The sequence below is a fragment of the Kryptolebias marmoratus genome, linkage group LG17, assembly GCF_001649575.2.
Source record: "Kryptolebias marmoratus isolate JLee-2015 linkage group LG17, ASM164957v2, whole genome shotgun sequence".
NCBI classification, from domain to species: Eukaryota; Metazoa; Chordata; class Actinopteri; order Cyprinodontiformes; family Rivulidae; genus Kryptolebias; species Kryptolebias marmoratus.
The window spans coordinates 2,989,843-3,016,790 of NC_051446.1; the positions used below are offsets into that span (position 1 = coordinate 2,989,843).

Below are 26,948 nucleotides of genomic sequence, written 5' to 3' on the forward strand. Positions count from 1 at the left end.
TTCTAGATTGATGATGAAACAGGATACAAGATTTTTTTTTATGTGTAACAAGACATTGTGGTTTATTTAACAAAATGTTTAGCAGAGATACAAAGTAACTATCACTGTCAAGTCCAAAATGCAAACATAAGCACTTCTCCTATTGTGAGTGATGGAAGGAACAGATGCCATACAATGACAGTAAAACAATGACGGCAGTTTTGTTGGTCTATGCGACAAAACTCCAATGAACACAAGCTAAGCAATATTTTCCATATTTTAAAACAAAATCAAAAGAAATCACATTTGATGAGCACAATCAGGCTTGTGAATCAGAATAGAAGTGTAAGAGTGATGAAATACTACATAACAAAATTTACAGTATATATGAATGTACACCAGAATGAAAGAAAGGGCCATGAGACATGTGGTTTAAAAACAAACGAAACACAAAACAAACTTTGTTTTTTTAACCAAAGGTTAAGTGGAAGAATGAGTAGAGAAGAATGAGTAATATAGCTGATATAACACAAGTCCAAACAATAAAAACAAGTGGAAGAAAAAAAGTGTTAGATATTCACATTGAACCTTAACTGGGATAGCAAAATTCCCTTGATTTAAGTGGAAGTCAAGCAAATAAACTAATATGTAGATTTTTACAAATGCTACATATTAATTCACATTTAAACTTTTAATTTTCCACTGAAGATACTGAAGAAAATGTACAATCATGGGGAAAATAAGTTTATCCTTTTTCCAGGTCTAGGGTTTTAAGTATCAGGACATGAAAATGATCTGGGGCCTCCCCTGTACAAAGACTTGCATGGACATGGCATATGGTTAAGTTCAGAAAATGGAGTGTACCCCATAAATCTAGTTGAATAAAATTGTGTGTTTACATGAATTCATACACATTTCTTTTGTATATCCTGATCAACATGGAATAGAGAGCACATGAGATACCTCCCCTGCCATGCCTCCATTTAAATATACAAATATACCCTGCACGTGTGATTCTCCTTCTGCTCAATTAAAATTCATGTCTGCATGTAGGGAAAAAGAGTAATTTATGGAATGTGAGTCATAGACTCTTCTAAATAATGTAGTGGTGTTATAAAAACATTTTGTTTGGCACATTGGCTTTTGGCATTAGCACGGGGCACAAAAGGAGTGTAAAGCTGCTGTGGTCAGAGCAGCACATGTTCACAGAAGTTACTAATAGGCTAAATAGACATAAAGATGCAAGTAAAGTGAAGGATAGCTGCCCCTCGTCTCTCATCCAACACTGTTAGACACCACTGACATGATTAACACACACCAATATTGTAAGTGAATGCAGAAATGAGCTACTCGGGGGCTTGGCGGAGCATAGATGCTTATTTATTAAACATTCCCTTATGAACAAAAGTACTGACAAATTCAATCTAAATTGAACTGTTTAATGGATGTCTCCGAAAATTCAGCAAAATATGAATGTATATAACCTTTTTCTACAATATCAACTTGCATCTTTGATTTTTAAGTCTAACTGCAACTTTCTTGTAATATAGAGCAAGAAATGTGGCTTTTTACAAGTGCATTTCTTGTGCTGAAATCTATGCCAAATTTAAAAAAAATTCTGGTTAGATGGAAACAATTGTTACTTAAGATTAAAACCGTTAGCCTATGTTTAATAGCTTGGATGATTCAATGAAAACGTATTCCTGTCAGGTTCAGGAGAGGTGGAGGATTTGAACCCAGAATGCAGACTGACACAAAGAACTCAAAGATAAACTAATTTATTAATAAATTAAAACAAAACAAAATGCTGACGTGGCAGTGGACAAAAACTTACAACAATGTAAATCACAGGGAACACAAGAAGGGAGACGCGAGGAAAACCAGCAAGAGCATTAATACAACAAGGAATCAGTGAGTAAGTGAAGCTGAGGAACAGATTATAAGGACTGAGACTGATGATGAAGTGGACATATAAATAAATAAATCTTGCAGACATTGCAGAAGCTTATTGAAACAATGCCACAGTGAATGCGTGCCGTAATCAAAGCTAAAGGCGGTCCAACAAAATATTAGAGTGTGTAACCTATTTTTTTGGTGGCAACTTTTTTTTTTTGGCCAGGCAGTGTAACTTCTCTTTGGCCTTCCTCTTTGTCTTTTTCCTGGCAGCTTCATCTCTAACATCCTTCTACCAATATACCCACTGTCCCTCGTCTGGACATGTCCAAACCATCTCAGTCTGGCCTCTCTAACTTTATCTTCCAGTCCTTCAACCTGTGCCGGACCTCTGATGACCTCATTCCTAATCCTGTCCATCCTTGTCCCTCCCAAGGAAAACCTCAACATCTTCAGCTCTGCTACTTCCAGTTCTGGCTCATGTTATTTTGTCAGTAAACAAGAAGGGACTCAGAGCCGATCCTTGATGCAGTCCCACCTCCACATTGAAGCTATCTGTCACTCCTTCAGCACATCTCACCACTGTCCTGCTGTCCTCAAACATGTCCTGTACCAGTCTAACATACTTCTCTGCCACTCCAGATGTCCTCATACAACACCACAGCTCCTCTCTCAGCACCCTGTCATATGCTTTCTCTAAATCCACAAAGACACAATATAGTTCTTTCTGACCATCTCTGTACTTTTTCATCAACATCCTCAAAGCAAATATGGCATCTGTGGTTCTCTTTCCTGGCATAAAACCATCCTGCCGCTCACAAATAGTCACCTCTTGTCTAATTGTAGCTTCTACAACTCTCTCCCAGATCTTCATCATGTAGCTCATCAACTTAATTCCCCTGTAGTTGCTACAACTCTACATCACCCTTGTTCTTAAATCTTTGTTGTTCTTAAAAATTGGAATCATAACACTTCTTCTCCATTTCTCACTCCATCTCTCTGCCATCAGACTGCCATCTCTCTTAGACATTTCAATATCTCCACTAGTTTACTCAAAAAATTAACTCAAAAACATCAAATCGATTGCTGAATAAAGCCTTTTGTTTGACAACAAACCGTTTTATTAAGGAATTGTCAGGAATATTACACTAAAAATAATGACATTTAATTAATTAATCAATCATACAGGACACTGCCTTGAGATGAAGGTGGAATATTTAATTTTTTTAATTATTTTACAATCTGCCAATCATTGTAAATGTTCCAGCATTGGCCAGATCTGATATAAACGTTGTTATAGTCTAATTTTTCTACCAGGTATATTTTTAAGAACAAAATAAGTGACCATATTGTGCTTCTTGCTGACAGTTAAAAGAAATTGTTGGCATGGTGATCTAGCCACATTAAAATTAATCCTTTGATACTGAAAACTCTGACTTTCAGTACAAAGAGATCTAACTTTGTAGTACACCCCTCAGGTGTGAACAGTAACCGTTTTCATATCATTAACGATTTTTAGCATTCCCTCTAAATGTCAACATCAACTATGACGTTGTCATGAGCCTGTGCATGTTTCCACAGACAGGTCATTATTGAAACATCTGAACTTTCGCAGGGAAAAGTGTGAACACCGCTTTTTGTGCATGCACACACTTCGTACATGAGGCCCCAGATCTTTACCAAATTCTAAAATTATTTCAACCTAATTTCAAGTGCATAAAAACACCCTCACATTTTAACCATGTCATTACTAATTTAACAAAAACAAAGCCACAAAGGAAAAACTGTGTGTGAAAAAACTATGTCCATCTTTGCTGCTTCCACAGGGGTTTATGCCAACTCAGAGTACACAAACTCCCTGCACTGTGATGACAATGCACCACTCACTGCACTATTTAGTATATGATGAGGACACTGTTTACCGTTGTAGCTAAACATGTTTATATATAAATGTCTATATAGGCATATTTGTGTAAATAATCTAATGTAAATAAAATATTTAATATGAGTCATACATTATATGAAACATATATTATAAAAAACATTTGATTTGCAAAAAGAACCAGTTGATTGACTCGACATGTTGTGCAGTGAGTTGACCTGTTCCCATTCCACAGGATTTAAGAGGTTCAGTATTAGCCAGGTGCTGCTGATCGAATGTATTGAATCATCATCTGTGTTATCACTTCTATATGTGTCTGTTTGCCACTCTGAAGCATAGCATACAGGTGTGTTTTACAACCATGCTAAGGTGAAAAGACATCAGCAATGACTGTCGGGTCATGATTCAATGGACAGTGATACCACAAACAATGCAGAAACCTACAAAAGAACATCAGAATTAGAAAATAATCAGAGTGTTACAATGTCAAATGTCAATCAAAGTCCAGACACCACTGTTTTTTACATAGCTCTCTTAAGATCTCACCACAAGTTTTCAGTGTCCACAATTCTTAATTGACTAAAGCATGATTGGACAGAAGACTTGGCCAAAACTCCACTACACCATGTAAGAGACTGATAAATTAAGAACAGAATGTTACTCCTCAGAGTTATTGCTGCTACAGGATGATTTACAAGCTGATGTGCTAAGAGGTGTACCTACTTTTTCACACACAGCTTTTCCATTGTGTTTTTGTTTAATAAATAATGATATGGTGGAATTTATTGTGTGTTTTTGATCACTTGAGGCTAGATTATAAATATTTTAAAATGTGGTAAAGACCAGATCATTTTTATTCTGTCCTGAAATGTAAAAGTGAAATAGGTTAAACTTTATTTTTTACTATAATTTTATTTGAAGTTTTTTTAAGAAGCTGGAAAACAAGTTTTTCATCATTGAGTTGAACATCAGTCAAAATGAAACATGGCAGCAGAAAGAGAAATGTCTGTACAGTTTTGTATTTATTTATTTTGCTGAACTCTACACTCAGTGTCAGGTATAATCTCTCTTACCAGGGTCCGAGGTGGGGATGAAAACTGTCAGCAAATTGCTCACATGTCCGTACAAACCATTGGTGCAGACAGCCACCACCCGAACTTCATAGGAGGTGTTGGCCAACAGGTCATCAAGTATTACCCCCTGGTGGGCAGAGAAAAAAATGAGTTCAATTTATACAATTTATTGTATATTTAGTAAAAGCACTTAGAAAACTAGAAGCACTGAAAGAGTGCAAACCTCCGCCAAGGCCACACAGTCTTTAAAAACTTGTAGGATCCACACTGTGACCCTGCTCACCACCCAACCCCAACATCTCCTAAAAAATTAACCAAATCTGCTCCTTAGTTTTTAAGTATGGATGGACAAACAAACCAACCAACACTTCCAAAAACATGATGTCTTTGGCAGAGGTAATGAGGTAATCACGGCCACAATGTAAAAAGCAGGCAAATTTATTTTTGGCTGTGTCTCTGTGTTTGTGCATTTGTTTGTTTCTTAGCAAAACATTTCATGAACTACTGGATGTTTTTTTGTTTTGTTTTGTTTACTTTCAGAAAGTAATGCATGTGCACCTGTAGTAAAATGAAGAAGAGTATACTTACTTTGCTACTGTTTAAAGCCCAATAAAGTGGGGCACCAGATTAAATTTATCGATCAACAATATTTAGATTATTTTTTTATTTACCCTTATTATATATTAAATCTCAGCAGCTGAAAGCTGGTTTCATTCATTACAGGGAATTTTTCATCATATTACCAATACAAAAAAATCTAATTTGCCTTTTAAGATTTTATTACAAAATTAAAATATAACAAAATAAAATCAGTTACAAACAATAAACTCAAACACAAAATTAACAACATAAAAAAAAAACTAACACCAAGAATTTGACAGTAATATTCAGCCTCAGGTGATTACCCTGACTTATTTGAGCTTGATTTAAACAATTATATTCACTTAATGATTGAACAAATATGACACTTTGAATCAAGAAATAATCATTTATAATCTGAAAGAAGACTTTGATTACAAGTTTATCAAAAACAATCTTTTGAACAGGATGTTTGGAATCAGGATCTAAGTTTAGGGTTTACACAAACAAGATTTTGGACAATTTAGACTATTTTTGAGAAGTATTTTTATTTTGGAATTGGGGTCAGAAAAATATTAACTCTGCTAGATTGTCAGATTATTTTAAGGAAGTATCAGGTTCGAATTGAAACGTTTTGTTTAATAACTTGCATCAGCCTAAAGTATCATAACCAAACCCACATTACTTTTTTTCTTTAGGTGCCCAACCAGATCAAAGGCTGTATAGCCAGCTGTCACTCTTACTTTGCTTGACTCAAGAGAGGTTGAATGGACCTTAGCAGAACCACAAAGGGGAGGCAGATTGCGGCTCAAAATTCTCTGATGGTCAGTGTTTCATCTAAAGAAAACTGAAGTTGCAGTGATGCCTTCTGAAGGGTGTGGAGCTTACAGCTGATGTAATGTACAGCTCTAAGTAGCAACGGAACAAGAGTCTTTAAAATTAAAATTTTTTCAATTATAGAGAAAAATCACACCAGCCTTACTAAGTGTACTAACTGTTTGGACTGTTTTGTCCTGTTGAGTTTTCAAAATTGTTAAAAATAATAGCTTCAAACCATCAACATGTCTGCTGGATCCCATCCCAACCAGACTGTTCAAAGTCCCTAATTAATATCCCCATTTTGGATCTGCTCAATTTGTCTCTAATGACTGGTTACCACAGAGCTTTAAAGTTGCTGTAATTAAAACTTTACTTAAAAAAACTGATCTTGTTTCAGGAGTTCTGGTCAATTTTAGATGTATTTCTAATCTCCAGCTCATTAAAAAAATATTGGGAAAATAGTTGCAAATCAATTGTGAGAACATCTGGACAGAAATAATCTGTTTGAGGAGTTTCAGTCAGGGTTTGAAGTTATTATAGCAAAGAAACAGCACTGCTGAAAGTTACCAATGATATTTTCATGGCCTCAGACAGTGGACTTATGTTCATACTTTTCCTGTTAGATCTCAGTGCTGCATTTGATACAACTAATCACAATATTCTATTATAGAGGCTTGAACATGAGATTACAGGGATTACAGGAACAGTTCTAAAATGGTTCAAATCATATTTATATGATAGATTCCACTTTCTTAATGTTCATAATGAATCTTCTTCATACCCCAAAGTTTGTCATGGAGTTCCTTAGTGTTCAGTGTTTGGACAAATGCTCTTTACTTTATATATATTTTCAGTAGATAAAGTTAATAGACAGCATGTGGTCAATTTTCATTGTTTTGCTGAAAATACTCAGTTATATTTATCCATGAAACCCAATGAATCCAGTCAGTTACTTAGATTACAAGCATGTGTTACAGACATAAAAACCTGGATGACTCTTAATTTTCTGCTTTTAATTCCAGACAAGACAGAGATAGTGGTTTTTGGAACTAAGAATCTTAGAAACAAACTTTGCAGCCTTTCACTTCCCCCGAATGGCATTAATTTGGCCTACAGTTCTAATGTAAAGAACTTTGGCCTTATTTATGATCAGGATGTCTTTTAACCCTAACATTAAAATGTTACAAGGACTGCTTTCCTTCACCTACATAACATCACTAAGATTAGATTTATCTTGTCTCAAAATGATGCAGAAAAACTGGTCCATGCATTTATCACATCTAGGCTGGACTACTGTAATTCTTTATTATCTGGGTGTCCAAAAACCTTTTTAAAAAGTCTTCAGTTGATCTAAAATGCTGCTGCCAGAGTTCTGATGAGAGTTAGGAGGAGAGATCAGATTTCTCCAGTTTTAACTTCTCTCCATTGGCTCCCTGTCAAATTAAGAATAGAATTTAAAATCTTACTTCTAACATACAAAAATCTCAACAACCAAGTTTCATCTCCATCCATCCATCCATCCATTTTCTTTACCCGCTTCTCCATTCCGGGTCGCGGGGAGCTGGACAGGTCGCAAGTCCATCACAGGGCCACATAGAGACTAACGAGACAAACAACCATTCACACTCTCCCTCACACCTAGGGACAATTTTAGAGTCATCAATTAACCTAACATGCATGTTTTTAGTCTGTGGGAGGAAACCAGAGTAAACCCACGTGTGCACAGGGAGAACATGCAAACTCCACCCAGAAAGGCCCCAGGTCGGGAAGCGATCCTGCAACCTTCTTAAGCTTCATCTCATATATAAGATATTATTACCCCATATTTTCCTAACAGAGCACTTTGCTCTCAGACTGAAGGCTTACTTGTGGCTCTTAGAGCTTTTAGTTATCAGGCTCCTCTCTTGTGGACCAACTTTCAGTTTCTGTTCATGAGGCTGACACCCTGTTTTCTTTTAAAACTAGGCTAAAGACTTTCCTTCTTGATTAATCCTATAGTTAGGGTTGACTTGGGTTTCCTGAGCTATTCCTTAGTTATGCTGCTATAGGCTTAACCTGCTGGAGGAAAACATGACATTTCCTCACTCTGCTGCTGTCTTTACTTGCTCTACTGTAATTATTCTTATCAATAACATGTTTTTCTTTGTCTTTCTTCCAGTAGAAACTACACCTGGACCAGTCATTCTGTATTTGTATCTCTATCCTGTCGTCTTAAACCCCAGCCAGTTGAAGCAGATGGCCGATCATCCAAAGTCTGATTCTGCTGGAGGTTTCTTCCTGTTAAAAGGGAGTTTTTCCTTTCCACTGTTGCCAATGTGCTGCTCAGGATGGGACACTGTGACAAGGTGAAGATTCAATACAATCTGGACAGATACTTTTTTACAAATTGGCTTTTTTATAATGTTGGTGAATTTTTTTATACAGTGCACTGAGACAACTTTTGTTGTGACTTGGTGCTATATAAATAACTGAATTGAATTAATCAGGAGTCAGAGGTGTGACATGTTCTAGGAGCAATTCTTTTACTTTTGTTAGATTTTTATTTTACCTTACTAGACGTTCCATTAAGCTAGACAAATGTATGCTTTAAACTTAGGTTAACAAAAATATGATGGGACAAAAGGAGAGGAACCAGCATAGACACAAACACAAGAAAACTGTATAACAACGAGCAAAGCCAAGGTCTCTTTTCTGTTATCAAAATAAGATGTCAAAACAGTCAAACACTCAGATTCCTGAGGAGGTGAGCAATCCTGAGCGTCTAATTTTGTATTATATAATTACACACAAAAATCATTGTCATTCATTTTTCACATTTCAAAGGAATTCACAATTTAATAAACAGATTTCATCTTGTCATAAATCATGTTTTCTGAGTCTTAGAAGAAACATAAAAACAATCTCCACTGATAAGCCTTAGAGAACAGCATTATCAAGGACTTCACATTGCACATTTTACATTGCACACATTGCACACAATTTTTGCACAAAATTTTTGCATGAACTTTTTGAGTCTACCCTGTTTGCCTGTAAGCAATATATCTCATGAACCACTAAATGGAAAAGTGAAGCGAGTCTGAATACTTTCAGAAGCTGCTGAATTTAGATGAGTAAATGTGTACCAGGGGCCTCATGTAAGAAATGCTGCGTAAGCACAGAAAGGTTTCATTCACCATGCTCCATGCACATGTTGGGATGTATGAAAACAAATATTAGGTGAAAGTGTGCATAGATATGTGCCAACTTTTGACCTGCCATGGAAATGTAAGTACCAACACACAAACTTTCTCAGTCAGCAGAATCAAACTATAAAGTACCAAACTTACTTAAATACACAGAAATATGACTCCATTTGGTTTTCTGAACTTAAGGGATGTTTCAACATGATATTTTTCTATGGGTTTGAGCATTTTTGGTTTAAAGCTAAATGAAGAAACTGAACTACATTTAAACTGCATAACGTTGCACGTAATTGTAAAACAGTGACAGCTTTGGCACTGCTGGAGGACATCACCGATGACAGAATTTGGAGGGAACATGTTTTCAGGGATCACATCGACCTGCTGGCACAAGATGATGCCTGGCTTATTATCTTATTTAGAATCCCAGAGCCATTGTTTTTGAAGTCTGCACTGAATTAGCCTCAGCATTTCAGACGGAAATTAGTAGGAGCCATGCATTGCTGGTGTCAGTTCAAGTTCTCACCATTCTGGGGTTCCTTGCAACTAGTGCCTTTGAGGGGGCTCGCTGACAGGTCAGGTATTTCACAGCCATTCCTGAGCTGTGCCATGCCATGCAATCTCAGCAATACTCTTTACAAGATTAAAGGAATGCATATCACCTGCGACCTTTCCTGACAACATTTTAAACTAATATCTTTTTTTTATTCAGCTGCTCCCTTGCCACAGCAAGCAAACTTGCATGAAAAATTTGGCTTTTTTATGTAGGATTCCCTTCCTGACACAACCTAGGCTCAAACTTTCAGCCTCGTACTTACTACCCTCCTACCCCAAATTTTAGCTCAATATCTGTAAACTGGCTGAGTTACAGCAGTGTTTGTGTTGGCTACATTGGCTTAGTTGTGGTGGCCATCTTGAATGAGGCTGACTCTAATAGGTTGTATATGTACGTACATCCAATGATTGCTTTCCAAGAGTTTCATTACAATTAGTGAGACCTTTTGCTAAAGCTACAGAAAAGTGAGTACACAAACTGACACAGGCAAAAACAATATCACCTTTGGTGGCAGGTGATATTAATTAAGAAGACTAGCAAATGACGTTAACTGAGAACTCTTTTAAAACATAAAGTGTTTTTTCAAGTTGTATAATCAGTGTTTTTTCTGTTTGTAGCCTTTTGTTAAAAACCTGTCCATTCAGACTTGAATAAAATTTTGGTTTAAAGGAGGGAAATCATGAATATTTGTTTTGGTGGAGGCTGAACTTGTAAATGCTTACTCACCGTATCTTGATACCCATCAGTCAGATATTCTGAAAAGACAGAATCTTCTGTTTTTGCCACTCTGTAGGTAATGGAGTACTTCTCAATGCTATCGTCATACACAGCTCGTGGTCGCTCCCACATCACCAGGAGGCTGCTGAGGTTCTGAGGTGCTGCTTGAAGGTTCTCAGGCTCTGAACTGCAGACTAGCATAAAAACAAAACAACAGTAACCCCAAACAAATTAATACCAAGGGTATTTTCATATGTATAGTCACAAATTACTGGCTGGTATCATTACTTTCATAAATTTAAAAAAAAAACTAGAAAAATATTTTTTCAATGATTGAAAAATGTTTTTGAAAAATACAGTCTGTTATTGAACAGTCAGTATGATTGTGGAAAAAAATATATGGCTTGCATAGCACTTTATCTAGTCCAATGACCCCAAAGCACTTCTCACTACAATCATTCACTCATTCATACACTGTTGGCGGTAAGCTACATTGAACCCTTACTGAAGAACCCTTACTGAAAAACCCTTACCTCCTGAGCCACTGCCTCCCCATATAGCTACATCAATGGCATTGATGGAATTAACTGAATAGATAATCAACTCTATAAACAATAGGAAGTATGCAGTTGGAATATACATAAATTTGAAGAAGTTCCATCTTATGGTGGACTATGCCAGATATTCCCAGCAGACCCTCACAATACATTTTGGCCTGCCAGGTCTGACTGGCATCCTCCCCACCATCGGAGTCAACTCATCACCAGGTAGTGGCCAATTGACAGCTGTGACCCTCTCTTCAGTGTCGAAGACATGCAGCCACAGATCAGCTGAAATAATAACAAAGTCAATGATCAAACTGCAGCCTAAGATGTTCTGGTGCCAAGAGCACATATGAACACCCTTATGCTTGAACATGGTGTTCATTATGGACAATGAATGACGATGCACAGAAGTCCAATAACAAAACACCACTCGGGGTGATAGAGCTTCAACTTCCACCTCTGGCAGAGTTTTGAAAACGTCCCAGGGGAGGTGGGGGACATTGAGTCTGAGTGGGCCATATTCCGTGCCTCTATTGTCGAGGCGGCTGACAAGTGCTGTGACTGCAATGTTGTTTATGCCTGTTGCGGTGGCAATCCTCAAACCCGCTGATGGAATGCTGTCAGGCTGAAGGAGTCCTATCAAGTCTTTTTGGCCTGTGGGACCCTGGAAGCAGCTAATAGGTATTGGCAGTCCAGGCAGAATGCACTTCAGGTGGTTGCTGAGGCACATCTTCCAGCAAGGAAGCAAAAAGCCTGGGGACCTTGGGTCTGGGTCTCCAATCTCTGGCGCTGAGGTCACCGAGGTAGTTAAAAAGCTCCTCAGTGGCAAAGCCCCAGGGGTGGATGAGATTCGCCCGGAGTTCCTTAAGGCTCTGCATGTTGTGGGGCTGTCTTGGTTGACGCAACTCTGCAATATTGTGTGGACATGGGGGCAGTTCCCCTGGATTGGCAGACCGGGGTGGTGGTTCCCATATTTAAAAAGGGGGACCGCAGAGTGTGTTCCAACAACAAAGGGATCACACTCCTAAACTTCCCTGGATAGGTCTATTCAGGGGTTCTGGAGAGAAGGTTTCACCAAATAGTTGAATCTCAGATTCAGGAAGAGCAGTGTGGTTTTCAACCTGGTCGTGGAACACTGGACCAGCTCTACATCCTCAGCAGGGTCCTGGAGGGTGCAAGGGAGTTTGCCTAACCGGTCTACATGTGTTTTGTGAACTTGGAGAAGGCGTTCGACCGTGTCCCTCGGAGAGTGCTGTAGGGGGTTCTCCGGTAGTATGCAGTGCCCTTTGATACGGGCTGTTAGGTCCCTGTAGGACCAGTGCCAGAGCTTGGTCCGCATTGCCAGCAGTAAGTCGGACTCGTTTCCAGTGAGAGTTGGACTCTGCCAAGGTTGCCCTTCTGTCAACGATTCTGTTCATAACTTTTATGAACAGAATTTCTAGGTGCAGCCAAGGTGTTGAGGGGATCCTTTTTGGTGGCCTTAGGATTGCATCTCTGCTTTTTGCAGATGATGTGGTCCTATTGGCTTCATCAAGTCGTGATCTCTGGCTTTTGCTGGAGCAGTTTGCAGCCGAGTGTGAAGCGACCATAATGAGGATCAGTGCCTCCAAATCCGAGACCATGGTCTTGAGCCAGAAATAGGTAGAGTGCCTTCACCAGGTCGGGGAAGAAGTCCTGCCCCAAGTGGAGGAGTTTAAGTAGCTCAGATTCTTGTTCACGAATGAGAGAAAAATGGAGCCGGAGATTGATAGGTGGATTGGTGCTGCGTCTGCAGTGATGCAAACGCTGTATCAATCTGTTGTAGTGAAAAGAGATCTGAACCAAAAGGCGAAGCTCTCGATTTACCGGTCGATCTGTGTTCCTACCCTCAACTATGGTCAGGAGCTTTGGGTAGTGCGTGAAAGAACAAGATCATGGATACAAGCGGCCAAAAGGAATTTTCTCTGCAGGGTGTCTGGGCTTTCCCTTAGAGACAGGGTGAGAAGCTCAGTCATCTGGGAGGGACTCAGAGTAGAGCTGCTGCTTCTCCACATCGAGAGGACAGGTTAAGGATAAGGATGCTTCCTAGACGCTTTACAAATGACGTGTTCTGGGCACGTCCAATGAAGACGAGACCCAGAGGAAAACCCAGGACATGATGGAGGGACTATGTTTCTCAGCTGGCATGGGAATACCTTGGGATTCCCCTGGAGGAGCTGGCCCAAGTGGCTGGGAAGCGCTGCCACTTTCAGTTCTGTCTCCTGTCTTTTTGTCAGCCCTCTGTCTCCAAACTATATAACGTAGCTAATTTCACAACTGTCTTGTAAACCTTTCTTTTGACCTTTTCTGCCACCATTTTGTCACTTCACTCCTGAAACTTTTCACCATCCACTCCTTCCTGCCTGGACTGTCTTATTCACCTCTTTACCACACTCCCCATTTTCCTGGACAGTCGACCCTAAGTACTTGAAGTCCTGCACCTTTGTGACCTCTGCTCCTTGTAGCCTCACTGTTCCACCTGCCTCCCTCTCATTCACACACATGTACTCTGTCTTGCTACGGCTGATTTTCATTCCTCGTCTTTCAAGTGCATACTTCCACCTCTCCAAGTTCTTTTCCACCTGTTTCTTGTTCTCACCACAGACCAGAATGTAATATGAAAACATCATAGTCCTCAGGGGTTCCTGTGTGGACTAGACGAGAAGCAGGTGAGGTGGGCGAGGCAGTCATGAATGGAAAAACACTGAGGAGGTGAACAGTGACAAGAAACGAACATAGAAAACCTAAGAGACAATCAAACCAAAAGACAAACAAAGCAGAACAAGAACTACAAAACCATCAAACAAAACACCAAAACCATGACAGAGCCCCCCCTTTAAGGGGACGGCTCCTGAAGTCCCCTAAAAATAAAATGATACCTGACTCGGGAGGGTGGAGGGGGAAAAACCAAAACAAAGGATGGAGGGCAAGAAACAAAAACAACCAGAAACAAAAACCGACTGGGCAAAAGGGCCAGGGGAAACAAACTAAACAAAACAAGAAATCAAAATACCGGTGGACACATCGGACATGGCCTAAAGCCGAGCAAAAGCCAGAGCGCCGTCCACTGCGGGACAAGAGTTCAGGCGGGCGGCCGGGATGCTGTCCGCGGCGAAGCAAGGGTTCCGGCGGGCGGCCCGTGAGCCATCAGCGGCGAAGCAAGAGATCCAGTGGGTGACCTGTGTGCCGTCCGTGGCGTGGCAAGACTTCCGGCGGGCGGCCCGTGAGCCATCCGCGGCGAGGCAAGAGTTCCGGAGGATGGCACTGGTGTGAGCGAAGCAGGCGTGGACGGCACTGGCGTGAGCAAAGCAGGCGTGTACAGCACTGGCGTGAGTGAAGCAGCAAAGAGCCGCCCCTCGGCGTGGCTGAGAGGAGCTAGGTGTCTTTCCGGACCCTCGGCGTGATGAAGCTGAGCGAGGCACTAGCCCACTGCGTGACTGAGCTGAGTGAGGCGACGGCGTCGTCCGGGACACTCTGTGAGGCAGGCGTGGTAAAGGCGTCGACTGGGACCCTCCGTGAGGCAGACTGAGGCGAGACGTCAACCAGGACTCTCAGTGAGGCAGACTGAGGCGAGACATTGACCGGGACCCTCCGTGAGGCAGACTGAGGTGAGACGTCGACTGGGACCCTCGACGGAGCAGACTGAGGCGAGGCATCCATCCTGACCCTTGACGTGGCGAAGCTGAATGAGGCGTCCCTTCGGGCCCTCGGCGTGGCAAAGCAGAGCGAGGCGTCGACGGGGATGAGCGAGGCCAGGCGCGGGCACAGCAGGCTTGAACGAAACATTGGCGGCGGCATCATCAGGGAGGCAGATGAGGCGGCAGCGGCCAGCCCCGTCGATAGAGCCGAGACGCTGGCAGGCGAAGAGGCGTCATCATCGAACCCCTCAGAGGACATGGCAGGCGAAGAGGCATCCTCGACCCTCTCTGAGAACATGGGCGAAGAGGCATCCTCGACCCCCTCCGAGGATATGGCAGGTGAAGAGGCGTCCTCGACCCCCTCCGAGGACATGGCAGGCAAAGAGGCATCCTCGACCCCCTCTGAAGCAGCCTTGCGATGAGCGTTGGCCTCGACTCCCTCAGAGCTGCTGGGATACTTGGCAGGTGGAGAGGCGTCGCCGACCTCCTCTGAGGACTTGGCAGTGGGGGAGGCGTCGACCTCCTCTGAAGACTTGGCATAAGCTGGAGGCTCTGCAGAAGCTGTAGTGGCGTGGGGCTGAGGGGTCCACGGGAGCGGCACTGGAGGCTGAGGGGTCTGCAGGAGTGGCCTTGAAGACACTGGGGTCAATGGGAGCGGCAACAGCGGCCGGGCCTGTCCGTGGAGCTGTGGCGACGGCGGCAGCCAGGCCCGCCCGTGGAGCTGTGGCGATGGGGGCTTGATGGCCAAGCGTGTTCCCAAGAACCGAGAAGCACTCCCCTCTTCTTCCTCCAGACTGGGCGAGGGCATGACGGCGACTGCGGCAAACAGAGACGTCAAGGCTGCTGCAGCAGACAAAGGCGTGGTGGAGTCTTCTCTGAGGAGAGGGCAACACCGCGGATGACGTCTGCAGGGTTCTGTATTGACTCGGTCATTCTGTCAAGAAGGGGGGAGACGAAGGCGAGCCCAGAACGCAGACTAGTCATCTTTAAAACAAAACAAATTTATTAAAGTAAAAATGATCAAAATCAAAATCAAAAGGCTCACGTGGCAGTGAAAGGCAACTAAATGCAAAATCCAAATGAGGCAAGGTAAACAACAAACATGGCATGGGGCATGGAGCAAGGTAACGAGAGGAATGACCTAGTGAAGAGTGATGAACAGAGACCGGTTTTAAAAGACTGAGGGAGAGGTGATTTTTGGGTGCAGCTGTGGACTAGACGAGGAGCAGGTGAGGTGGGCGAGGCAGTCATGAATGGAAAAACACTGAGGAGGTGAATAGTGACCAGACATGAACACAGAAAACCTAAGAGACAACCAAACCAAAAGACAAACAAAGCAGAACAAGAACTACAAAACCATCAAACAAAACACCAAAACCATGACACAGAGTAGTTTCCAGAATCAGCTGCCATCAACAAGTCACCAGAAGCTTTTAATAACACTGTTTCAGTGGAGTGTAATTTGTGAAAACCAGGCTGAAAAGTATCCAACACGCATTTGCCTCTAAGAAGCAACTCAATTGTTCTGCTACAACCTTCTCAAGGATCTTTGATAGAATTTGTAGTTTGGAGATCGGTCTGTAGTTTTCAGGTAGAGAAGAGTCCAAATCAGGTTTCTTTAACAAAGGACAGACAACAGCACTTTTGTTACAGAGCCACAACAAAGAGACATCATCAACATCTAAATTAAAATCACCTAATATTAAAACGTTCTCCAGCTTAATAATAGTCGACAAAAGCTCAGTAAATTCAGATAAAAACACACTGGCTGAACCTGGAGGACAGTAGATTAAGATACAATAAAATATATTCAAACAGCCAACTTTGATTATTTGTAGTTCAAAAGCAGAAAATGAGGCTGGATTAACAAGACTGCAGGAAAAGCGATCCTTGAACACAGCTGCTAATCCCCCACCTTGACGAACTTCCCTGGGTGTGGCAAGCACAGAAAAGTTACCTGGGCAGAGTTCCCACAGATGAATAAAATCCAAGCTTTGCTGCCATGTTTCAGTTAAAAACATAAAGTCAAGGGACTCCTTCAAAATCAGCTCATTCAAGGCAAAAGACTTGTCGCTGATGGAAGTTTACAACGAGTAGATCACCGATGGTGAGCGAGGTAATTTCCTTCAATGTGTGTTGAATGATATGTAGATGATGGACCAGTAGAGGTCCACGCTGGCCAAACTACAGGTGACGTGTCAGACTCCGAACTGGATGATACAGGTAGAGTCAGAAGACAGTGAGAGACTCCCCACTTCTCAACGGAAAGACTACGGTACCGTCTTAAGTGAACCTGGACGCCAGCTCTGGATCCCCTTCTCCGCTTTTGTTGTCTGAAACTTTGCAGGAAACAGTCAGGTGAACAGCGAACAAACGGAGGTGGAAAACTCCCTCTGGAACTGCTCCAACAGTCAAAACAATCCATCAAGGACTCTTTGATCACCATCAAGGTTTCAACCAATCTTGAACACGGGCAGCAGAAATGTTAAAATTTTTACCCAGACTGATAGAAACGAAATAATTTACAAATAAAAACACAAAATATAAAATACGCAGGGGTGGGGGATGGAGGGGCAAAGCCACACACAGGCGCTATCTTGCCCCACCCTTTTTTTTTTTTTTTTTTTTAACTATTTTTGTGTTTACTAAGATTGAGTACCTTTTGCTGAGATCGGCCCCCACTCCTGAGTCTGAGGTGTCCACCTCTACAATGAACTGTTGGGAAGGGTCTGGTGACCAGCTGCAAATGACTTATAAAATGATGCTGCTGTGAACTGCTGTCATCTGCTCATCCCAATCAGCTACACCTGTGCTGCTGTGTATCACTTTGTAGACAGCTGAAAGCTGCAGGTTCCATTTAGGAGTTTGTAGGGGTGGACTGCCTTTTAATTTGATTCTAGTTTTCTTCTGTTTGTTTTCATTAAGAAGGTAAGTGTTTTTCACTTAGTTTTACTATTTCGAATAGGTCAGTTGTCTTTTGTTTGTTATTTTTGGCATGAAGTCCCCCTGAAGTTACACCAAGCTCCTTCCATCTGTTAAGCTTCAATCTAAAATAAACTTTTGGTAAATAAATCATTGTAAAATATACTACAGAGTGTTGTCGCTGCTTGAGGTCTGTTGAGAATGGATCATCCTCATGTTGTGGTCTGGCCACTCCTGGACAAGCTATAACACCATCAATCCACCTCTGACTCACTATTGCGTTTGTGGATTTCTGGGAAACTTCCACACTGCTAATCTAAAACAAACATGCTGGTCTTCAAGCTTTTGTGTTTCATCTGACAAGCTATGCTTGCTTTGCTTTTTAGCACTGAGTGCTTTAGATAGAATCTTTCTCTACTGCCCCATTGTTCAGGCAGTAAGTAAATTTAATTAAAAATAGGGTGTGCCATCTTATAGATGAGAGTGGTGATGGCTTGTGACCAATATATTTGATTGGGTGCATCAGACCCTGATGTCTGCACCATGACTATATGTAATGTTGAATCCCTAATAAAAGGATATTTAGTGGTATTTATTTCAGCATTTAAAATTAGGCTAATTGGTAAAAAGTAAAGTCAGAGATAAAAAAAAACATTCAAGACAAACCTGGTGTATGGACCTCTTCAATGCCGGTGTAAGAGGAGAACACCTGGCCTGTAAATTTCTTCTGCTGCTCCCTGTAGTTGTTCTGCAGGTAGTCCATCAGCATAACATATCCAGCTTGCTGCATCGTCATCACTTCACAGAACATCTCCATCTGCAATACAGCAACCATCAACATGACTTCATAACAATGTCTTACGCACATACATATTAGGGCTGGGTGATTTAATTAAAGAGTTAATTGGTAGCACTTTCTAATAACTACACCTTATTTAACCTTATTTAATCATTACTAAAGGGTAATTAATCTTGAAAACATTAATTAAGGATGAGTTATGCTTAATATGCTATAAATTAACACATTTATTAATGTTTTGCCCATAAACACTAATTATTTGATTACCTCCAGGTGGTAATCAGCCGGGTTGAATCCACCACAGGTGAAAAGGAACTTGTGTGTTTTGTCTACATTAACAAATACTTAATAAAGCATAAATAGTCTTCAATTTAGAAGGGTTCACAAAAAGACTTAACTACTAGCAACTGCCTTAATTATTAACAAACTGCAGAATAAGTATATAGTCATTTCAAACATTCTCAAATTTTTAATACATGTCAAACACATGGCGTGAAAGTATTTTTATATGAACATTTACATACATATAAACAGTAAATATATAAGTTATTCATGAGTTATTAACCATGAACAAGCATTGAATATGTTGTTTTGGAAGTAATTACCCTTTTTTGTTTGGCTATTTAGCAGGCCTTTGGTACTATTAGTTAGCCATGTTGTACCTTCAATTTAGCATTATCATGTTTCAGTTTATGTTAGCTTATTTAGCCTTCCTGTACATTTAGTTTATTTTAGTTGATCTTAGCTCATATTTTAGATATTGTTAGATTGTTAGATTCCTAATTGTTTAGTTCAGCGTTAACTTTTTCATGATTTCATTTAGATTATCTTATCTACTATTTTGACTGTCTTAGCTCATGTTTAAATATGTTTAATTTCATGATTTTATTTTGATTATCTCATATTTCATTTAGATTATACATCATTGATGTTTTTTATTTCTATATTTTATTTTGATGTTTTATCTATGTTTGATTCTGTACGTGATTGTTCTGTAATGGAGTCTGTTTTTGTTTCTGTTGTAAAGCGCTTTGGATTGCCTTGTTGCTGAAAGGTGCTATATAAATAAATTTCACTTCACTTCACTTCACTTTAAGGGTAAAGCATTAATAAATGTGTTAAATTATATCATATTAAGTATGAATCATTCCTAATTGATGTTTTCAAGGTTAATTAACCTTTATTAATGATTAAATAAGACTAAATAAGGTGTAGTTATTATAAAGTGCTACCAGTTATTTTTTTATTTAGCAATGCCAGTCCAACAACCAACAATTGCTGATATCATCTCCTAGATGTGTTTAAGCATTTTTTTTTCCCCCCTTTTAAGACGTAGGACTGGTCAATCCCAATGTCTGTACAACTGCGGAAGAACTTGTGGTCAAAACTAATACACATTTAGAATTATTTTGGATCAAACGAAGACATTACACAGACCATTTACCAAGAACTATACCAGATCTGTACAACCAAGTTGATATAAGCCGTACTAAGTTCAAATCTCCAGACAGCAAGCTTTGTCTCGCTGACAATGGACATGTAGTCAACTTCTATCATAATGCCCTTTATGTCACAGTGTGCATTTTACTCAATGTTTATTGAATATCTGTAATTGAAACTGACATAAAAAATGGCTTGAAACAACATAATATATATGCCTGATAAACATACAGTCTTAATGTGCACAGAGTAGCTGTGAGAGCACACTGAGGTAAGGGAGACCTCAGAGGAAAAGTGTGTCCAGAAAAAAAACATTATTAGTTCAGTTAGGACTACTAAATACTCTCTTGGTGCTGCTATTTGCTATGAAAAATCATAATTTTGACAACAATAATTTATACAGCTGTAGCATAAAACTGATAAGAGATAAAAGTATACTGTAAATAAGAGAAATGTGTTTGACCTAAAGTCTGTGGAAATAATAATTATCACAAACTTTTTTGGGTGTGATGACGTCAGTGATGACCCCATTGCTTCATAACCATCTTGGATCACAGAACTTTCAGAGAACTTCATTGTTTTGACAAAACCCTAATGCTGCAGATAATAATCTCATTTAAACAAACACAAACCAAATGTTCAATGTGTGATGCACCAGTAGTGGAGTTTTGGTGTACTGCCAAAAATGTTAGAAACTCCACAGCACAGGAGGAGTCAATCACAATAATTACTGATATCAGTAATATAAAGAAAACAAACATGTTTAATTTTGTAGTCTGTGTTTAACTTCTTGCAATTATCTGATTAATGGTTATCACTGTGAAACAGTAGCTGTGGGTTATATTATTAAACTTAGTAAACATAGTAAACTCATCAATATCATTTAGTGTGGATGATATGTAAATTGAGGACCATTTTATTATTACATTTAGCTGTTGTCTGGCACCTGTATTAATGCTTAGTCAGCATTCACACCATTATTTTTGTTTTTTGTTTTTCTGTACAGTTTTTGGCATTTTACTACTTCTGCATACTTTGTGCTATTTCATTCATTTGTGTGTCAGTTTCTTCATTCAGGTGATGGTTGTGACCTTTGGATTTTGTAACTTTTATACTTTTCAAAATGTTTATCCTTATTAACAAATCCTTTATCTGTTCCTTTTAGATTTAGCTATTGTTCTCCTTTTTTAGTTTTAACAACTCAGCTGACATTTGCTAAAGAAGCTGAAAGAAGCTAAGTCATTCATAATTCACACTGCATTTTCACAGAAAATGCTATTTCTCTACTTGTTTAGTACATTAGACTACAGGCTATCAAAAACCACATTGTAAGCACATGGCAAATTTGTGATATTTTTCTTTTGCACATAAAATGTTATGACTTTGTTTATCCTAAAAAAATACAAGAGGTCATATTTCATATTTAGAATTTTAACAAAGTGATTTTAAGTGTCATATAATTGACAACTGTCCTTTGTTCTTGGTTCTTTGTTGACACAAGTGAAATCGATATAACAGTAATCATAACTTCCAGTAGTTGCATTACCAAAGGGACAACAGAAAAACATGAAACCAAGAATATTACTGACGTAACTGACCAACCATTATAAAAGTTTCTTTTTATGAAAAATATTTAAGCAGATTTGTAACACAGGCATGCACCTGAAGACATGCTTTAGAAGAAATTTAGATCAGAAAATAACCAAATAAAAAGTCTTTGAAAAGTATGCTGCTTCTAACTGCTTCTAAGTATAGTATGACAAAAAAGTTTATTGTCTCTGTAATTTCTAGTTAATATAATCATGGTCATACACAAAGATTTTAGGAATTATGAATGAAATATAAGTTCAAAAAAGGCTTTTACTTGATCACAAAAAATGTTTAACCTTTTAAACTAAGATCACCTTATGTTGGGAAATGACAGTGTTACAACCATTTTGGTGAAAACTTGTAATTGACCTTTTGTGTGTTCTCATGGGATGTTACAAGATCTTGCTGATGTGTTAGCACTCAGTGTTCAGTATGTGTTATTCATGACTCTCCTCTACAACCATACCCAGTTGTAGCTTGGTATCTGTAAAATTGAGAGAGTTAAAGCCATTTAGTGTTGTTTAATGGTGATTAGCTGTGGCAGTCACCTTAAGGGTAGCTATAAAAGTTAATCTGATGTAAATGTACATACATTGATAACTTAAGGCTCTCTCACAAAGCAGTTCTGCAGAATGGCTACAATGGACAGTGTCTTTATGATGCCTCTGGACATTATTAAATCACCAATGGAGCCAGCCATGTCCCATATAAATGTGAGCTTTCAGAAATGAAGCAAGCATAGAAGAACCAAAAGAGCAGAACTCAGCTGTGTTGATGTGGAGCACAAGGCATTAAATGTGTGGGAGACGTTTCCCTTGTATCATTTTCGAAACATAACAAACAAACTCAGTTTAGCTATTCTCTTTTTGGTTAACTAAATTTTAAGCTAAATGCAAAGTTGCTGTCTCATCATCTTTTTTCTCTTGGTAATAAATATGTTGTTGTTTAATCTGCAACTGGGTGGTTGCATAGACCATATGTGATCATTCAATCAAAATACTGAGCCACAAAGCTGGCTTATGCTTTCATATGTCAACCATTACAGCTCTGTTACTACCTCACTTTGCAGCACAAAAGTGCATCATGGGTGGGTTGGCTTCAACCGCCCTCGCCGCCCCAGTTCATTCAGAATTCACACCAAGGTAGCCAGAAGGTGTTTAAGTCCCGGCTTCAATTGTTTTGTTTTTTTTGAAAGCCTTTAATGAGAGTGTTACATGTAGAGTCTGTGTGTTTGTCTCATTTGCCCTCTGCTTTTCCTTTAGGTGCTGATTGTCAGGTCAGACCCACCTGTATGCTCCAGTCATAATTGAAAAATGAGGGCTTCAAATGGGCCAATCACTTTGCTAAGTTCTCTATACAAACAACACCTGGCTGGCTGAAGTTCTCTTGACATTAGCTGGGGTTAACTTGTGATGCAACACTTTGTGTTTGAGGCACTCTTAGAAAAATCTTCTGTTAACAAGATCTGTGGTAAAAGACTGTGGAATAGGTAAGTTTATGGTAAGTGCAGCCATGTTGAATCAATCAGTTGAAGAAGTATATTTATTATTTACACATTATAATTGATACACATTATGATTTTTGACAAAGTATGTTTTGGGGTCCATTGGTAAAGAGGGTAATGAGGATGTGGGTAAATAAGGCATGCTTAGACCAGGGGGTGTACATTGTCATTGTTCTAGAGGGCTTGCCCTTAAGGAGTTTTTAAGTCTAAATCAAAATGCAATAAAAAAACCACTCAAATAACTTATTACCTAGCAGCAATTGAAAATCATCCTATACACATGCCCTTTCCCTGTTTGCTTCCTGTCTGTCTGTCTGTCTAAAGTTAAAACCAGATGTTTACATACATATAAAAAGACACAAAACCATTCTTTTCCCCCACTGTCTGACATTAAATCAGACTAAACCCTTTCTGTTTTAGGTCAGTTAAGATTCCTAAAGTTATTTATATTTGCCAAATGCCCAAATAATGAAAGAAAAAGTTTTAAAGAATTACTAATATTTACTTTCTATACTTTCTCCAAAATCACAAGTTTACATACATTTTCTTAGTATTTGGTAGCATTGCTGTCATGTTTGGTGGAGGATTTGGACCCAGAATGCAGACCGACATGAAGTTAAAAAAAAAAAAACAAAACATTTATTTATTAGAAAACAAAGGCTGTTGTGGCAGCAAAAACAAAAAACTTACAAACATAAACTTCAGGCAGTTGCGAGGAGACAAAAGGAAAAACCAGACAAAGCATTTCTGCAATAATTCAGCAGTGAGTATGTGAAGTTAAGGAAGAGATTATAAAGACTGAGGCTGAGGAAGTGGACATAGGTGACTGATTACTAACTAGGAACAGGTACAGATGGGTGAGGCAGGCTGACATGGAGGGGATGTAATGGCACAGGGAGCACAGAGGGCACAAAGGGCACAAAGGGCACAGAGAGCAAAACTACACAAGAACTAACAATATTAAACATGAAAACACAAGGAAGTTACTTAACACAAAGATCACAACATAAATATGAATTAAAATAAACCTAAGACTAAAGATTACTCAAACTCAGATCCATTCCGCCTGACAGAACTGGCACAACTAAGTCAGGTTTGTAGGCCTTCTTGCTCACACCATAAGCCTTTTATTCTCTGCCACAAATCTTCTATGGGATTGAGATTAGGGCTTTGTGATGGTCACTCCAAAACATTGACTTTGTTGTCTCAAGCCACTTGAGAGTATTGGCAGTATGCTTAGGGTCATTGTCCATTTGGAAGACCTGCTTGCAGCAAAGTTTCAAGTTACTGTCTTGAGATTTTGTTTCAATATTTCCACAAAATGTTCTTTTCTCATGACATCTATTTTGTAAAGTGCACCAATCCTTCCTGCAGGAAAACACCCCCACAACATGATGCTGCCACCGCTGTACTCCAGAGTTAGGTTGGTGTTTTCAAGCTTCCTCTTTTTCCCCTCCAAATGTAACAATGGTCATTAAGGCCAAACAGTTCAATTTTATTTTCATCAGTTCATAGGACATGTCTTGACTCTGTGCACATTTGGAAACTGTAATCTGGCTTTTTTTATGTTGCTTTTTGAGTAATGACAACTTCTTTGTTGAGTGGCCTTTCAGACCAAGTCAGTACAGGACTGGTTTTACTGTGGATAATGACATTCTCTTTTCAACTTTAGCCAGCATTTTCATAAGATCTTTTGCTTACTTGTTTCAGGGGTGTTGTGCACATTTGGCACCAAAACACACTCATCTTGGGAACACAGAACCTGTCTTCTTCCTGAGTGATATGATGTCAGTACATTGCCCTGTTGTTTATGGATGTATAAATGTTTGAACAGATGAAAATGGCACCTTCAGGCATCTGGAAGTTGTACCCAAGGATGAACAAGAGATGTGGAAATCAATAATTCTCTTCCTAATATTGTGACTGATTTCTTTTGATTTTTCTCATGATGTGGCACAAAGTAGCAATGTGTTTGAGGTGTGTGCATCCACAGGTGTGCCTCCAATTAACTCAAATGTTATCAACTATTTTATCAGGTTTCCAAATCCCTGACTTCATTTGTGCTTTTCCAAATTGTTTAAATCATCGTAATTTTAGAGCATGTAAACTTGTGGTTTTGAAGGAAATGTGTCGGGATTTGGGTTTTTGTCAGTTTGTTTTCATGTTTCTTTTGGGTTTTGTTTCATGCCTTAGTTTTCTGTTTCCGCGTCTTTGTCTCTCATGTTTGTGTTTTTGTTATCATCCACTCCTCCCCAGTTGTCACTCACTCGGTCTCCTGCCACGCCCACCTCCACCTGCCGGCAATTGTCATCACTCATCTGTGCCCACTTACCTCGTCACCCTCTAGAGTGTAGAGTTCGGTCCTGCTTGTTTTTAGTTCCCTGCTGTTCTTGTCTCATGCCATGTTTTTGCGCCACTCCTTTTTTTTTTATGTTTGTACCTAATTTCAGTTTTTGCTGCCACAACAGCCTTTTTGTTTTTGTTTATTTTATTTCAATAAATTAGATTTTAAGATCATTCTGGGTTCGCCTCCTTCCCCACCCTTTACGACAAAATGAAAAAAATTGATTTCTCGTTACTCAGGCGTTTAGGAAATAATGATAATTTGGGGTATCCTAACTAACCTAAAACATAAATGACTTAGTCTGATTTAAGGCCAGAAAGACAGGAAAAAATGGTTATATGTATATATCTGTGTGGTGAAAGAAAATCTTGATTATCACTAAATAGGGATAGTCTACCTCATGACAAACATTTAGTTCTAGTTATTATTTTTTCTATCACTGTGGCTATGTGGATGGGTTTTTTCATAAAACTTCACAAATTTCAAATTAACAAGAGAAAGCAACAATTCTCTTTGTGCTTTGAAAACTAACAGGCATAAGGCAATAAATAACATTGTAACTAGTTCAATCACCTAATGTTTGTATCTGTATCAGCCTCAGATGAGTCATGTTCCACAGGAAAATCATGAACTCAGCAGCAGAGCCCTGCTTATAGGTGTAGTTTAAATGGTTATGTTAAACTATTATGTTCTGGCAGACTGAATGTGTCTGGAATGTGAACCAGCTGTAACATGTCACAGCGCTTTCAGGAAACCTGAAAACACCTACTATACAGGTTACAGGAAGAAAATGTAGACCAGCAGAAGTTCATTGTGGTGTCTTAATTTATAAGATTTTATTTTCTTAATAATAATATTGTTCAGCTAGTCAAACACAAACAGTTGCAGTCAGAAGTTAACAAACACTTGTGCAAAAATGGCCATTTTGAACTATTATTGATTTATTTAACCATTTTTTTCCACAATGAAATGATTATCCATTAAATAACTTCAATAATATTTTTAAAAAAGACCTGGGTGCACAAGTTTGCCTGTATTGTAAATGTTCTCAAATCCACACAGGGTCTAATGTGTGTGAGTGTATATATATATATATATGCGTGTATTTAAATGTATACATACACTCCTGATCAAAATCTTAAGACCAGTCAAAAAATTGCAAGAATTTGCATTTTGCAAGAGACAAGAACTTTTGAGCAGGGAATTTTCTGCAAACTGCATTTACACTCAAACATGATTTTTTCAGCTGATCAAAAGTTTAAGACCATAGTCTTTAAAAGCCAAAAGCTGTGCAAAGATTTGGATTCCATGTCATTTTCTCTCAAGTCTTTACACTGTCAAGACCTGATGGCAAAAGCAAAAAAGCTCACTGACTTTGAACGTGGTAGGATTGTTGAGCTGCATAAGCAAGGCCTCTCACAACGTGCCATCGCTGCTGAGGTTGGACGCAGTAAGACAGTCATTTTGCATT

General features: G+C 39.3%; 1 protein-coding gene across 23 annotated transcripts in view; it reads right to left on the reverse strand.

Moving 5' to 3' along the window:
• The window catches only part of ptprz1a (protein tyrosine phosphatase receptor type Z1a), a 197,760-nt gene that overhangs the window by 95,872 nt on the left and 74,940 nt on the right, over positions 1 to 26,948 (reverse strand). For all 23 annotated transcript variants that reach the window (XR_005234290.1, XR_005234291.1, XM_037980715.1 and 20 more), the window contains 3 exons: positions 18,467 to 18,617; positions 10,687 to 10,871; positions 4,828 to 4,954 (listed from right to left, as the gene is read on the reverse strand). Coding sequence is in view for 21 of the 23 variants with exons in the window: in XM_037980715.1 (XP_037836643.1) it covers positions 4,828 to 4,954; positions 10,687 to 10,871; positions 18,467 to 18,617 (463 nt within the window). In the remaining 2 variants the exon portion in view is untranslated. The remainder of the gene's footprint in view (positions 1 to 4,827; positions 4,955 to 10,686; positions 10,872 to 18,466; positions 18,618 to 26,948) is intronic.